At 41.0% G+C, this 16,447-nt stretch overlaps 1 protein-coding gene across 2 annotated transcripts in view; it reads right to left on the minus strand.

Moving 5' to 3' along the window:
* Window positions 1-16,447, minus strand: part of LOC139580156 (thyrotroph embryonic factor-like) — a 39,435-nt gene that overhangs the window by 20,190 nt on the left and 2,798 nt on the right. Inside the window, exon 1 of one of the 2 annotated variants that reach the window (XM_071408696.1) lies at window positions 7,068-7,331. The exons of the other annotated variant lie outside the window; for it this stretch is intronic. Coding sequence (XP_071264797.1) covers window positions 7,068-7,143 — 76 coding nt within the window. The 5' untranslated portion in view covers window positions 7,144-7,331. Of the gene's footprint in view, window positions 1-7,067; window positions 7,332-16,447 lie in introns of those variants that run through there. 2 annotated transcript variants of the gene reach the window in all.

Consider the following 16,447-nt stretch of genomic DNA (forward strand, 5'->3'; position numbering starts at 1 on the left):
ATTGTTCCCATTGTCTCCAGTTGGCCTGGTTCATTCGGTTCATTCTCACATGGCAACACGTGCCGTCAACATATGCCCCAAACACACGGAGACCAAAGAAAACTGCGCGATGAGCACCTATGCTGCAACTTTCGCACACGTGAAGGACGGGTCTGCTCTGCTGGAAGCGCGGAGCTGTGCGATTTGAGACAGATGTCACTATTTTATTAACTGGCATTTTGCCTTGACACTTTTAAATTAATGTATTTATTGACACTTGAGTCAGATCTCAAGCGCATCTCCATACGAGACTATTGTGCCACTGGCATTAAGCATGATCGTTTGCTATAAACACTAGACCAGTCTAGACACTAAATAGCCGACATACAGTACCAGTCAAAAGTTTGGACACACCTACTCATTCCAGGGTTATTCTTTATTTTTTACTATTTTCAATATTGTAAACTCAGCAAAAAAATAAAACATCCCTTTTTCAGGACCCTATCTTTCAAAGATAATTCATAAACATCCAAATAACCATACAGATCTTCAATGTAAAGGGTTTACACACTGTTTCCCATGCTTGTTCAATGAACCATAAACAATTAATGAACATGCACCTGTGGAATGGTTGTTAAGATACTAACAGCTTACAGACGGTAGACAATTAAGGTCACAGTACTAAAAACTTAGGACACTAAAGAGGCCTTTCTACAGACTCTGTAAAACACCAAAAGAAAGATGTCCTGGGTCCCTGATCATCTACGTGAACGTGACTTAGTCATGAGGACTGCAGATGTGGCCAGGGCAATAAATTGCAATGTCTGTACTGTGAGACGCCTAAGACAGCGCTACAGGGAGACAGGACGGACAGTTGATCGTCCTCGCAGTGGCAGACCACGTGTAACAACACCTGCACAGGATCGGTACATCCGAACATCACACCTGCCGGACAGGTACAGGATGGCAACAACTGCTCGAGTTACACCAGGAACGCACAATCCCTCCATCAGTGCTCAGACTGTCCGCAATAGGATGAGAGAGGCTGGACTAAGGGCTTGTAGGCCTGTTGTAAGGCAGGTCCTTACCAGACATCACCAGCAACAATGTCGCCTATGGGCACAAACCCACTGTCGCTGGACCAGACAGGACTGGCAAAAGGTGTTCTTCACTGTCTCACCAGGGGCGATGGTCGGATTTGTGTTTATCGTCGATGGAATGAGCGTTACACCGAGGCCTGTACTCTGGAGCGGGATCGATTTGGAGGTGGAGGGTCCGTCATGGTCTGGGGCTGTGTGTCACAGCATCATCGGAACGAGCTTGTTGTCATTGCAGGTAATCTCAATGCTGTGCGTTACAGGGAAGACATCCTCCTCCCTCATGTGGTATCCTTCCTGGAGGCTCATCCTGAAATGACCCTCCAGCATGACAATGCCACCAGCCATACTGCTCGTTCTGTGCGTGATTTCCTGCAAGACAGGAATGTCAGTGTTCTGCCATGGCCAGCGAAGAGCCCGGATCTCCCACACCAGATACTGACTGTTACTTTTGATTTTGACCCCCCCTTTGTTCAGGGACACATTATTCCAATTCTGTTAGTCACATGTCTATGGAACTTGTTCAGTTTATGTCTCAGTTGTTGAATCTTGTTATGTTCATACAAATATTTACACGTTAAGTTTGCTGAAAATAAACGCAGTTGACAGTGAGAGGACGTTTCTTTTTTTGCTGAGTTTAGAAGAATAGTGAAGACATCAAGACATCAAAACTATGAAAAAACACATATGGAATCATCTAGTAACCAAAAAAAGTGTTCAACAAATCAATATATATTTTGAATTTGAGATTCTTCAGTAGCCACCCTTTGCCTTGATGACAGCTTTGCACACTCTTGGCATTCTCTCAACCAGCTTCATGAGGTAGTCACCCGGAGTGCATTTCGATTAACAGGTGTGCCTTAAAAGTTAATTTGTGGAATTTCTTTTCTTCTTCTTTGAGCCAATCAGTTGTGTTGTGATAAGGTAGGGTTGGAATAAAGAAGATAGCCCTATTTGGTAAAAGACCAAGTCCATATTATGACAAGAACAGCTCAAATAAGCAAAGAGAAACGACAGTCCATCGTTACTTTAAGACATGAAGGTCAGTCAATACAGAACATTTCAAGAACTTTGAAAGTGTCTTCAAGTGCAATTGCAAAAACCATCAAGCGCTACGATGAAACTTGCTCTCATGAGGACCGACACAGGAAAGGAAGACCCATAGTTACCTCGCTGCAGAGGATAAGTTCATTAGAGTTACCAACCTCGCTGCAGAGAATAAGTTCATTAGAGTTACCAGCCTCAGAAAATCGGAAATTAACTGCACCTCAGATTGCAGCCCAAATAAATGCTTCACAGAGTTCAAGTAACAGACACAACATCTTGTCAACAACATCTCTCCTCCTGTTCAGAGGAGACTGCGTGAATCAGGTCTACATTGTCGAACTGCTGCAAAGAAACCACTACTAAAGGACACCAATAAGAAGAGACTTGCTTGGGCCAAGAAACACGAGCGGTGGAAATCTGTCCTTTGGTCTAACGAGTCCAAATTTGAGATTTTTGGTTCCAACCGCCGTGTCTTTGTGAGGCGCAGAGTAGTTTAACAGATTGCTGCCCCCCCCCCTTTACGGTCCTGCTACTCTGTTTATTATCTATGCATAATCACTTTAACTCCACCTACATGTACATATTACCTCGACTAACCGGTGCCCCCACACATTGACTCTGTACCGGTACCCCCTGTATATAGTCTCACTATTTTTATTTTACTGCTGCTCTTTAATTATTTGTTACTTTTATTTCTTAAACTGCATTTTTTGGTTAGGGGCTTGTAAGTAAGCATTTCACTGTAAGGTTGTATTCGGCGCATGTGACTAATACAATTTGATTTTAGATGATCTCAGCATGTGTGGTTCTCACTGTGAAGCATGGAGGAGGTGTGATGGTGCTTTGCTGTGATTTATTTAGAATTCAAGGCACACTCACCCAGCATGGCTACCACAGCATTCTGCAGCGATACGCCATCCCATCTAGTTTGCGCTTAGTGGGACTATCATTTGTTTTTCAACAGGACAATGACCCAAAACACACCTCCAGGCTGTGTAAAGGCTATTTGACCAAGAAGGAGAGTGCTGCATCAGATGACCTGGCCTCCACAATCACCCGACCTCAACCCAATTGAGATGGTTTGGGATGAGTTGGACCGCAGTGAAGGAAAAGCAATCAACAAGTGCTCAGCATATGTGGAAACTCCTTCAAGACTGTTGGAAAAGCATTCCAGGTGACTACCTCATGAAGCTGGTTGAGAGAATCCAGGCAAAGGGAGGCTACTTTAAAGAATGTCAAATATAAAATATATTTTGATTTGTTTAACACTTTTTTGGTTACTACATGATTCCATGTGTTATTCTACAATGTAGAAAATAGTAAAAATAAAGAAAAACCCTTGAATGAGTAGGTGTGTCCAAACTTTTGACTGCTACTGTTTATTTAGACATGGGCCTTCATACACATATACAGTGGGGAGAACAAGTATTTGATACACTGCCGATTTTGCAGGTTTTCCTACTTACAAAGCATGTAGAGGTCTGTCATTTTTTATCATAGGTACACTTCAATTGTGAGAGACGGAATCTAAAACAAAAAATCCAGAAAATCACATTGTATGATTTTTAAGTAATTAATTAGCATTTTATTGCATGACATAAGTATTTGATACATCAGAAAAGCAGAACTTAATATTTGGTACAGAAACCTTTGTTTGCAATTACAGAGATCATACGTTTCCTGTAGTTCTTGACCAGGTTTGGACACACTGCAGCAGGGATTTTGGCCCACTCCTCCATACAGACTTTCTCCAGATCCTTCAGGTTTTGGGGCTGTCGCTGGGCAATACGGACTTTCAGCTCCCTCCAAAGATTTTCTATTGGGTTCAGGTCAGGAGACTGGCTAGGCCACTCCAGGACCTTGAGATGCTTCTTACGGAGCCACTCCTTAGTTGCCCTGGCTGTGTGTTTCGGGTCGTTGTCATGCTGGGAGACCCAGCCACGACCCATCTTCAATGCTCTTACTGAGGGAAGGAGGTTGTTGGCCAAGTTCTCGCGATACATGGCCCCATCCATCCTCCCCTCAATACGGTGCAGTCGTCCTGTCCCCTTTGCAGAAAGCATCCCCAAAGAATGATGTTTCCACCTCCATGCTTCACAGTTGGGATGGTGTTCTTGGGGTTGTACTCATCCTTCTTCCTCCTCCAAACACGGCGAGTGGAGTTTAGACCAAAAAGCTCTATTTTTGTCTCATCAGACCACATGACCTTCTCCCATTCCTCCTCTGGATCATCCAGATGGTCATTGGCAAACCTCAGACGGGCATGGACATGCGCTGGCTTGAGCAGGGGGACCTTGCGTGCGCTGCAGGATTTTAATCCATGACGGCGTAGTGTGTTATTAATGGTTTTCTTTGAGACTGTGGTCCCAGCTCTCTTCAGGTCATTGACCAGGTCCTGCCGTGTAGTTCTGGGCTGATCCCTTACCTTCCTCATGATCATTGATGCCCCACGAGGTGAGATCTTGCATAGAGCCCCAGACCGAGGGTGATTGACCGTCATCTTGAACGTCTTCCATTTTCTAATAATTGCGCCAACAGTTGTTGCCTTCTCACCAAGCTGCTTGCCTATTGTCCTGTAGCCCATCCCAGCCTTGTGCAGGTCTACAATTTTATCCCTGTTGTCCTTACACAGCTCTCTGGTCTTGGCCATTGTGGAGAGGTTGGAGTCTGTTTGATTGAGTGTGTGGACAGGTGTCTTTTATACAGGTAACGAGTTCAAACAGGTGCAGTTAATACAGGTAATGAGTGGAGAACAGGAGGGCTTCTTAAAGAAAAACTAACAGGTCTGTGAGAGCCGGAATTCTTACTGGTTGGTAGGTGATCAAATACTTATGTCATGCAATAAAATGCAAATTAATTACTTAAAAATCATACAATGTGATTTTCTGGATTTTTGTTTTAGATTCCGTCTCTCACAGTTGAAGTGTACCTATGATAAAAATGACAGACCTCTACATGCTTTGTAAGTAGGAAAACCTGCAAAATTGGCAGTGTATCAAATACTTGTTCTCCCCACTGTATACCATAACAGCCAAATGCACAACATACTAAGCCCTTACTCAAAACATTTAGATATAGGGATAGACATGATATACAAGTTGTCAAACATTTGTTTTCTACAGATCAAGCAGAGGCATAGACAGCATTATTGTATTGTAATCTGAGGAGTAAGATCGTTTTTTTTAGGGGGCATTACTGCAAGAGTACAGAGTGTGCTGTTCTGTCTGTATACAGAGCCAGTCTAGCATCCTCACCACAGTAAGAGGGAAAAATATAGATGCCATCCACTACTGTCTTTATGACACCTTCATAAATCCTTTACAAGGCCTACATAGATGCTTCAAAAATGTAAAAGCTATTGATTGGCCTACTATACATTATAAAAGCTATTGTATCAGGTCCTCCTTACATCTGGCAAATGTGTCATCACCTTTTTTCACTCTCTGGATGTTTGCTTCTGAATAATTTGTGAAGCATCTATGAAGGCCTTAAAAAGGTCCATCCAAAGGGGTGATATGGTATGAAGGAGACAAGAGTGTATCTATCTGTCACCATCAAGACGAGGGGATGGACCTCCAGGGAATTACTGGCGCTGCCAGCATGACCTTACATGTTGTCCTCCTCCCCTCATGTGAGAGATACTAAATTAATTTCCATGTAAATGGACAATAAAGTATGACGTCAGTATACAAATACACAAACAACACAATATAAATACACATGCAGTACAGAAAACTGGAAAGTTAGTACAAGTCAAACATTTACATTTTCACCTATTCAAAGCCTCTGCGACCTACTTTCCGACCTTGTAATGGGCACGCATCTGTCCTATGTCCCACTGTTCAGCAGTCTGATGGCTGATGGAATGAAACTCGCCTGGCTTATATTATTGCTTAACAGTGGGGCCCTTAATCTCTTTCCTCAGGGCAGAAGCTCAAACATTGGGCACGATTGTGTGTGGGTTCCTCTATGACGCACTTGGCTTTGATCACACTACGCAGCCAAGGGCACCAATGTGTGTACTTAAGTGTCTCCCACCGCCTTACAAACATTTGTGTGAATGTGGCTAATTATCAGCAATTGGTTTGGGAAGAGGATATCACAAGATTAGTGAGCTCTGTGTTTACAGTTCATATTATTAGACTACCACCATTTCCTTACCAAGTGCATACCGGACAGCTCTTATGTGGACAGGTTGCGTCATTAGGTTTTAGGTGACAAGTCCTGTCCAGTGGTATTTGGCTATTGGGAGTTGATGTCAGTGGTTCAAGTGTTGTGAATGCCCTGAGTAATTTGTATCCTGAGTGTGATCAGTACGTTTAGGAGTACCAGACACCACATGCATTTTGCAACTGTCCATGTTTCAATTGTCTCGTGAATTTAAGTGAAAAATCATATCTACTCTAATCTTGTTTTACAATCTGGTTAAGTGTTGCCAACATCTGCTTGGACTGTTTACATAAATCACATCCAATCCAATCTCACAAATGAGAGAACACAACCACAACCACATCCAGAACAGAACAAGTGAATAGAGCCCTCTAACGATGACAAACCTTAATCCTACTTCTCCCTACAACCCCCACACCACATGATGCTGGCATGTTGATTAAATCGGAGGTCAATCTTGTGATCAAATTGCCTAGGCTAACTAAACCGAGACGCTGTCAAAATGGCACCAGGGTTTTATTGAGGTTACGCAATATATAGGACATGCAGTGAGAAATTAGTCCAACATTTTGTATTTATAGTCGAAGAGTGTTCACAGACAGGACATTGTTTATGCTTACAACAAATGTATCAAATACGTTTTATGGTTGGAACATAGGGTCGGTCGCGCGTGGTTTACTATAGCGCTGGGGAAACATTATTCGTTATCATTCAGACTGCGCAATTTATTGACAATTTTCACAAAGATATTACGATTATTTCGCTTCTTCTTACCGTTATAATCAAATGTAGGAACAGTGAAGGGGTCCTCTAGCAGAGCTTTGAAAATCTCCGGAATCTCTGAAGACATCTTTTCTAAAAGTTTTTAAAGATCTCCTGGTCTGACTATCAATTAAAAACTGGAGCAGATATGAAATTGACAAGATTTATCAACGCTTCCAAATTCAACAGCAGAAAAAATAGCCACATGTAAAACGAGATTGAAATTTTTACGAAATTGTAAACCTCGTTTTTATGACCACAAGGTTTGTATCCCGCCCCTTAACGTTTTTTCCCCATGATGCCTAGCTGATCTAGCCAATCACTGCTAGAAACCTACGGAAAGAGTCGTGATAGGTTTCTCCTGTTGTCCGACAAAATAGGGAAAGCCAATCGGAAGCGTTTACAGTATTACCTAAGAAACCAAAATACGTTGTTACGAAATAAGTCTACGTGCTCGGGAAATAAAATAAACGAATTAGTTGCCTCTTACCGTTTGTCTTTCCTAAATAGGTCACTGATCTATAGATATGTAAACGGTAAATTATATTGGCTATCGGATTGTTATCTGCACAGAAAATAGGATTATGCAGAGGATTATGGGGCATAGCATTTTTGTGTGTGTGTGTGGGGGGGGGCTTGCCTGTTTTGTCACATATCAGTTTGCAAACAATGTAAAAAATTATATATATATCATTGAGTTAATAAAGCTACATACAAACATTGTCTCTTTTTTGTTTTCTTGAGTAAGGTAGCTCCAAAATGCAGGTGTTTCAGCCTTTCTGTGGTGGGGCAAGCCAGCAGAAAATACAGAGCGTTGCGCTGTGATTGGCTCAGTGTTCGGTCACTCATGGGGACAGTACATCACCCCCAAGGGGGGATATCAAAAATTCTAACCCCTTGGGTGCCGCCATAGAGTTACATTACAAGTGCCCATCCAAGAAGGCTCAAGGTCATTGGCCACAGATACAATTATGTTAAATCACGTTATATGTACAGTAGCATTGATTGGACTGATCATGTCAACATCATACTTTCAAAATCTTAGCTAGCAGTCATCATCACGAATCAAGTCGACAATCTACTCACAAATCCTTTTTAATCGTTGTCATATGAAGAGAAATAATGAAGAGAAATGATAGATAAAACGGATTGGTGCTCATCGGCCATTAGCCATAAACATTACACAACAAGTTGGAAATAGCAAATTCAACAATGAGTGGTTTGGAAAGAATCAGTGACAGTGGCTGTGTGGTCTCAAATCTGGGATTAAGGAGCTTTTTTCCAAGTTTAAAATGATAATCATTCAACATTGGCCATGTCAATGAAGCATGATTTGTGCCGCACTCAAAACAACTTAACTCGAAACTGCGGAAACTTGACTTCAGGACAACTGGGAAGTCGGGAATAAACAAGCTCCGACTGGGAAAATACGTTTTGAACGGTCATCCAACTCAAAATTGTAAATCCGGCCTCCAGTTGTTTTGAAAGCACAATAAATCCAGAGAATGCTAGACTTTGATGACAAAATTTGCCCACGAAGGACCGCCGCGCCACCTTCATGCTCAAATGAATCCAAAAATGTATTGTATGCTGCTGCATAAATTATGTAATATGCCAGGGAGATAAGTATACTAGAGCTAAGAAAGTAATACGAAGTGTATGTTGTGTCGTAAGATGTTAGTAGCCCACGTGCCTCACCCTAATCATTTGGTATACTTACCCCTCTTAATTTTGCCTACTGTTCTTACTTGGTGGTGCACATGTAGCCTATAACCTGTTTTCGAGAAATGTAATCATTGAATATTGTAAGAGCTTTCATTGTCTGCTTATATGGCCCCTTTATTTATCCTACGGTTCTGACTTGGTGTACAGGGAGAACACTAAGAACTGCCCATGTTCTGAATTCTGTCGCTGTACATTGCAAAAGTCCTAGCTCCTCATTAATGTCTTAATCGAAATTACGGATTGCCTCTTATCCGCTCGCCGTTCCCTTATGCCATAGTTTGTACATCTCAATTGTCAGTAGAAACCACATTTGTTTAAGCGAGTCAGCCATATCAGCTATGTTTTTTTTTAAAGGCCTTAAATGAGGCCGAATTAACTGTTTCGCTGCCAGACAAGGCGCTGCTGATAGCCAGCTTTATGTAGGCCCTAACAGTTTGTGGGCACCGTTTGTCACCATTAACAGTTCAATTAATGTATATTTTTGTGTTGTGGCTTTGCTAGCATGCATCCCACTTGTATTTTTTTTGCCCCTCCAAGATAAGATTTACATGCTAAAATCGCCACTGGTCCAGACCCATCAGAGTATGTGAGCGGATTTGAGCTGTTGGAAATCACGCTCACCGTTGCGGCGCTCTATGTCCTTTCCTTTTGCTACGCTAAAAACAGCTCCATTCTCACAGGGAATCTATTTTGTGACTACATGGACCTACTAATTGGTTTTTAAGTATTGAAACCAAACCACGTGGATTTGAATGAAAAGTTTTGAATAAACATGAAAAGGTGAATGTACTGTAAGAAGCGAACATCATTTCAAATAGGCTACATGTCATATTAAACAGAACATAAACACTAAATAGGGAGCCTAAGAAGGAACGAAAATTAATTTCGGCTATATTAATTTAAATTATTTCAAGGCTATAGCCTACAAATAAATACATTGTGAAGCATTTGCGAGTGCGACACAATAGGCTTGTAAGGACATAAAGCGCGCAGCATTTAAACACATATGTTGTATTAATGTATTAAATCATTATCGTCTATAAATTGCGCAAATAGGCTGTGACTTAGAATTAAATACAAATTAAACGAAAAATGACTTATTAGTGCGATGGTGCCTGGATAGCCGGCCAGTAGCGGAGAATATCCTCTCCACACTTGCAGAGCCAGGATGCTAAACACCCTTTTGGCCACTCGTGCCAGTCTGGGCAGAGATGCAGAGTTGTTTTCTGATTTTTCTATTGGTAAGGTAAAAGATTTTTTGGCAAAAAAACGAAATCAAAACAGAAAACTCCTTTAACGTGGGAATATGCCAGGTCTATTGGGCCAAAAATCAATGGCCTATTGTATAGATACTAGAACGAAAATGAACTAAACGTTTAAAATATCTGATACTTAGTTTATAAATACTTTGCTACAATGACACTTAGTTATCTACCCACCTCATTCATTTCTTTTAGCATGTCCACATAGTAGCCAAGTAAACCATCATCATTTTGGTATAAGAGTCTTTTCAGATTCCACAATGATTCTTTAGTTGTGGATATCACTGCACTCCCTCCCTTGCTCTTGGTCCTCATCTCTGTAAGTCAACTTGATTCATAACATGTGTTTATCAGTTTCTTTATGAAAACATATAGCTAACTCCAAGACAGCAGCTAAAGGAAGAGTATATTAGCAGCACACAAGTAGACTACAAATTCATGCTGGGGCGGGCATGCCCTGAGACCGTGGAGCGCTAATGAAGCGAAATATGAGCGGGCGACAAGCCTGATGCTCCAGCCTTTGGGAATCTCGCTCCAGTCAAATTGGGCGCTAGATCTCGTGCATCTCTTTCGGCTGGCACACTGTCCTATCTTGGGCACATGTAAAACACTTTTCACTTCAGTCAACATCAGCCACGTTATAGGAGTAGTCATAACCATGGAGACCTCTTGCAAGGTCATACTTCTAGGCTGGGATCTGAGTGGGTTAGAATCCTAGGATCATTGTAGATCCAGTACATCAGGTTTTTTTTGGTTTCAGCGTTGACGTTGCCCACCAGTAATAGCAGAGGTGCATAAAGATAGCGGCCCCCATGCACTTACCACAAATTCCTCGTTTTGATGAGGTACATTGCTAAGGTATTGTAGCCTACATTGCGCTACTTTATTTTTTAAGCACAGTATAAATGATCCCAATTTTAAAAACGAAAAGGGTAGATTGTGCTGATTTATTTGCACATTGTAAACTATGGCGCGAGACATGGTTCATACTCAGTCGATAATGCTAAAAGAAAATCAAGTAATATCTGAATTCTACCATCTTTATGCACGTTCGCCATTAGAATCTCATAGAACCACTGGGAGCCTATTGAGTCCAATAAAACAAATCAAACAGAGAAGTAAAGACACATTTCGAATTATCATTTAGGTCAATATTCTTGCTGTGTCCAAACTTAAATATTCCAATTCATACTTTCAATATACTGTTAAAGCTGCAATATGTAACTTTGTGGGCGTCCCAACCAAATTCACATAGAAATGTGAGTTATAGATCTGTCATTATCATTGAAAGCAGGTCTAAAATAAGCATCAGATCTGTTCTGTGTGTATAATTTCTATGCTTCCCGTTCTTTACTTTGTTTTTTAAAACAGCTTAAAACAGCTGAAAATATAATTTTTGTTGATATTGAAAAGATATTTCACAGTGGTTTAGATGGTCACAAAATGAAATTAGGCTAACTATTATAATTTTAGCAACCAATAAATGGCGGAGAGAATTCTGCATACTACACCTTTAAATTAATTTATGGGGTGGGGTGAATAAGAAAATCAAAGTCAAACCATTTCTCTAAAACAGTCTCTGTTTATTGTTAAACACTTGAGAGATTTGGTCCACTTGTGGTCATAATTCACTTCAAACCAGGGTGAGAAAAGGTCAAAACTAAGACAAACAAAACAACAAATGTAAAAATACAGTACAAAAAGAGGCCTTGTTTTTTTCACTTCTTATAATCCTGGTTCCTATTCCATGTTGTTGAAAATAATCCATAACTGATATCAGCAAATTGTGTGTGTGGATATGGGTGTGCATGTCAATTCACATTTATTTTTCTTCTTTTAATTTTTTTATTTATTTATTTTACCATTATTTTACCAGGTAAGTTGACTGAGAACACGTTCTCATTTGCAGCAACGACCTGGGGAATAGTTACAGGGGAGAGGAGGGGGATGAATGAGCCAATTATAAACTGGGGATTATTAGGTGACCATGATGGTTTGAGGGCCAGATTGGGAATTTAGCCAGGACACCGGGGTTAACACCCCTACTCTTACGATAAGTGCCATGGGATCTTTAATGACCTCAGAGAGTCAGGACACCCGTTTAACGTCCCATCCGAAAGACGGCACCCTACACAGGGCAGTGTCCCCAATCACTGCCCTGGGGCATTGGGATATTTTTTAGACCAGAGGAAAGAGTGCCTCCTACTGGCCCTCCAACACCACTTCCAGCAGCATCTGGTCTCCCATCCAGGGACTGACCAGGACCGATACAGGGAAAATGGTGTGAACTGAGGCTTACAAGCACGTATTTGGACTTCTACTTGAAAAGATTAACAGGAAAAAACAAAAAAACATCTGACTGCTTTTTGGGGTCAAAGCCACTTCTTAAACCAAGACAAATGAGTCAGTCATGATCAAATGCAGTTCTCTCTGGTGGGTATTGATACTGTCAGGTCAGACCACTGTTCTATTCCTCCAATCCTCTCTAAGCACAAGGCCAGACACATTATTATTAACCATTCTGATATAACCATTTGTTTACAAACATGAGTTTTTTAAAATTTATTATGGCTGTTTATTGAACACTTCTAAAGATAGCGGTCAGAGGTGACAAGCCACTTGTCTTCTGCAGCAGAGGTAACTATGGGTCTTCCTTTCCTGTGGCGGTCCTCATGAGAGCCAGTTCCATCATAGCACTTGGTTTTTGCGACTGCACTTGAAGAAACTTTCAAAGGTCTTCAAATTTTCCAGATTGACTGACCTTCATGTCTTAAAGTAATGATGGACTGTCGTTTCTCTTTGCCTATTTGAGCTGTTCTTGTCATAATATGGACTTGGTCTTTTACCAAATAGAGCTATCTTCTGTATACCACCCCTACCTTGTCACAATACAACTGATTGGCTCAAATGCATTGAGGAAAGAAATTCCACAAATTTACTTTTCACAATGCACACCTGTTAATTGAAATGCACTCCAGATGAGAGAATGCCAAGAGTGTGCAAAGCTGTCATCAAGGCAAAGGGTGGCTACTGAAGAATCTCAAATATATTCTGATTTGTTTAACACTTTTTTGGTTACTACATAACCATTCATCGAGCAAGTGACCTTGGATGTGTCCTGTTTTTAATTGAACCTTGTGATTTTAATTGAAAGCCAACATTTATAGTAACACAAACCCACATTCCTGGATATCACAACATTTCATAGTTGTGAGGTCTTCACTACTATTCTACAATGTAGAAAATAGTAAGAATAAAATAAAAACCCTGTAATGAGTAGGTGTGTCCAAACTTTTGACTGCTACTGTATGTATGAATGTACCACTTTGAGCCTGTAATAGAACCCACAAATGCTGATGCTCCAGATACTCAACTAGTCTAAAGAAGGCCAGTTTTATTGCTTATTTAATCAGAACAACAGTTTTCAGCTCTGCTAACATAATTGGAAAATAGTTTTCTAATGTTCAATGAGCCTTTTAAAATGACAAACTTGGATTAGCTAACAACGTGACATTAGAACACAGGAGTGATGGTTGCTGATAATGGGCCTCTGTACACCTATGTAGATATTCCATTTAAAAAAAATCTGACGTTTCCAACTACAATAGTCATTTACAATATTAACAATGTCTACACTGTATTTCTGGTCAATTTGATGTTATTTTAAAAATGGACCAAAAAAGTGATTTTCTTTCAAAAACAAGGACATAACTAAGTGACCCCAAACTTTTGAAATAAACTCAGCAAAAAAAGAACCATCCCTTTTTGATCGTCCTCGCAGTGGCAGACCACGTGTAACAACACCTACACAGGATCGGTACATCCAAACATCACACCTGCGGGACAGGTACAGGATGGAAACTGCCAAGGTTACACCAGGAACGCACAATCCCTCCATCAGTGCTCAGACTGTCCGCAATAGGTTGAGAGGCTGGACTGAGGGCTTGTAGGCCTGTTGTAAGGCAGGTCCTCACCAGACATCACCGGCAACAACTTCGCCTATGGGCACAAACCAACCGTCGCTGGACCAGACAGGACTGGCAAAAAGTGCTCTTCACTGACGAGTCGCGGTTTTGTCTCACCAGGGGTGATGGTCGGATTTGTGTTTATCATCGAAGGAATGAGCGTTACACCGAGGCCTGTACTCTGGAGTGGGATCGATTTGGAGGTGGAGGGTACGTCATGGTCTGGGGCAGTGTGCCACAGCATCATTGGACTGAGCTTGTTGTCATTGCAGGCAATCTCAATGCTGTGCGTTACAGGGAAGACATCCTCCTCCCTCATGTGGTACCCTTCCTGCAGGCTCATCCTGACATGACCCTCCAGCATGACAATGCCACCAGCCATACTGCTCGTTCTGTGCGTGATTTCCTGCAAGACAGGAATGTCAGTGTTCTGCCATGGCCAGCGAAGAGCCCGGATCTCAATCCCATTAAGCACGTCTGGGACCTGTTGGATCGGAGGTGAGGGCTAGGGCCATTCCCCCCAGAAATGTCTGGGAACTTCCAGGTGCCTTGGTGGAAGAGTGGGGTAACATCTCACAGCAAGAACTGGCAAATCTGGTGCAGTCCATGAGGAGGAGATGCACTGCAGTACTTAATGCAGCTGGTGGCCACACCAGATACACTGTTACATTTACATTTAAGTCATTTAGCAGACGCTCTTATCCAGAGCGACTTTTGATTTTGATCCCCCCTTTTTTCAGGGACACATTATTCAATTTCTGTTAGTCACATGTCTGTGGAACTTGTTCAGTTTACATCTCAGTTGTTGAAACTTATGTTCATACAAATATTTACACGTTAAGTTTGCTGAAAATAAACGCAGTTGACAGTGAGAGGACGTTTCTTTTTTTTTGCTTAGTTTATATGGGACATTCTTGGGCTCGGGTAATATTGCAGCCCCTCTGACTTTTTATATTATATTTCAAGTATTGGGTCACCAAAATAAAAATGTTAAAAGATTTTGTATATAAATTGAAAATGTCCAGTATAATGAATTTAAATAAATATAGCATTAATTTTAACTTAGTCAGTTAAAAAATAAGATTTTTTAAATAATTAAGAATTGTGCCATGTACCCCAGGCATTTCACTTAATTTTTACTTGGGAAATGAATATTAAAATGTGCACATAATTAATCACTTTTGCCATTAATGCAAACATATGTGTTCTTTTGTTGAGTAAGTATTTATCAAATAAATGCATGATTATTGATTCAAATCACACAATTTAGGTCTGTCCGTCAGTCTACACTCAACCCCGTCACGCCTACCAAACTCTGCCTATAAAAAAATGGTCAGTCCACCCTTATGTGCCATCATTAACAGGAACTGACATCATTCAACAATTTTCGACTGCATGGTACAGAAACAGGCAAGTAATCACATCCTTTTATATCTGTATTTTTTTTTTTTTTTTTTTTTAAGTCAGGTGGGGATCGTCAACCTGAACAACTCAACCCCGTTACATTAAACAAACATGGAAAACTAGTACCTATCAAAATTATATTTTAACCCATAAAAATATACAATCTATTAATTTCATGCACACAATGTGGTCTCCTGTCCTTCACATGAGAAGCAGAGGCCATTTTGAGCCAAAAACCATCACGTTTCATTGTAACGGGGTTGTAAACCTGTGACAGGATTGAGTAACTTACTGCATCTAAACAAATGAATTAATCAATATATTATACATGGTTTATATTCACTTATAAAACATGCTGTAATGTGTTCAATGTGAGGCAGGTATCCTAGTGGTAGGAGAGTTGGGCAAGACTCTCAACTTCAGTTGTTCCTTTAAGTCGCTCTAGAGCCTAAATTACTCAAGGATTATAGTGTAGACATGTATATATTCTAAGAATCTTTGATTTAACGTTATCCATTGAAACATCTAGGGAATGATGGCACCCACATCAGCAGCAGAAAGACAAAGGCAGTGTCGAAAAAAGGGAACAATACCTTGAGAAAAAGCGTCAAAGGAAAATAAATGTTGAAGCAGGGAAAAATAAAAATATCAGTGATTTAAGTGAGAGACCAGCGTCAGAAGCGTAAACAGTGGAGAACAGTATACAAAAGAAGCAAGGAGAGGAAAGGAGCACTGAGGAACTTGACCACTCCTCCACAAAGTCCAGATGTTGAACATGCGATGGAGATGATGCCAAGCTCGATAAAAGCGGTGCCCTCCACCATGAGAATACACCAGGTCATCACCCTTGTTCAACAAAGAAGGACCTAAACTGTGCATGGTTTAACACACAGCACTTCAGTTTCAGGCAGAAGGTCCTGGCTGCTCCAGAACAGCCAGCCAATGAGGAAAATCCACAACCTGTGGATGAAATCCAGTGTGGGAAAATGTTGGAAAATCCACTTGGAAAATGTTCCTACAGTTTGATGGCACGCTG

Source organism: Salvelinus alpinus, chromosome 7 (genome assembly GCF_045679555.1).
Source record: "Salvelinus alpinus chromosome 7, SLU_Salpinus.1, whole genome shotgun sequence".
In the NCBI taxonomy this organism is placed as follows: Eukaryota; Metazoa; Chordata; class Actinopteri; order Salmoniformes; family Salmonidae; genus Salvelinus; species Salvelinus alpinus.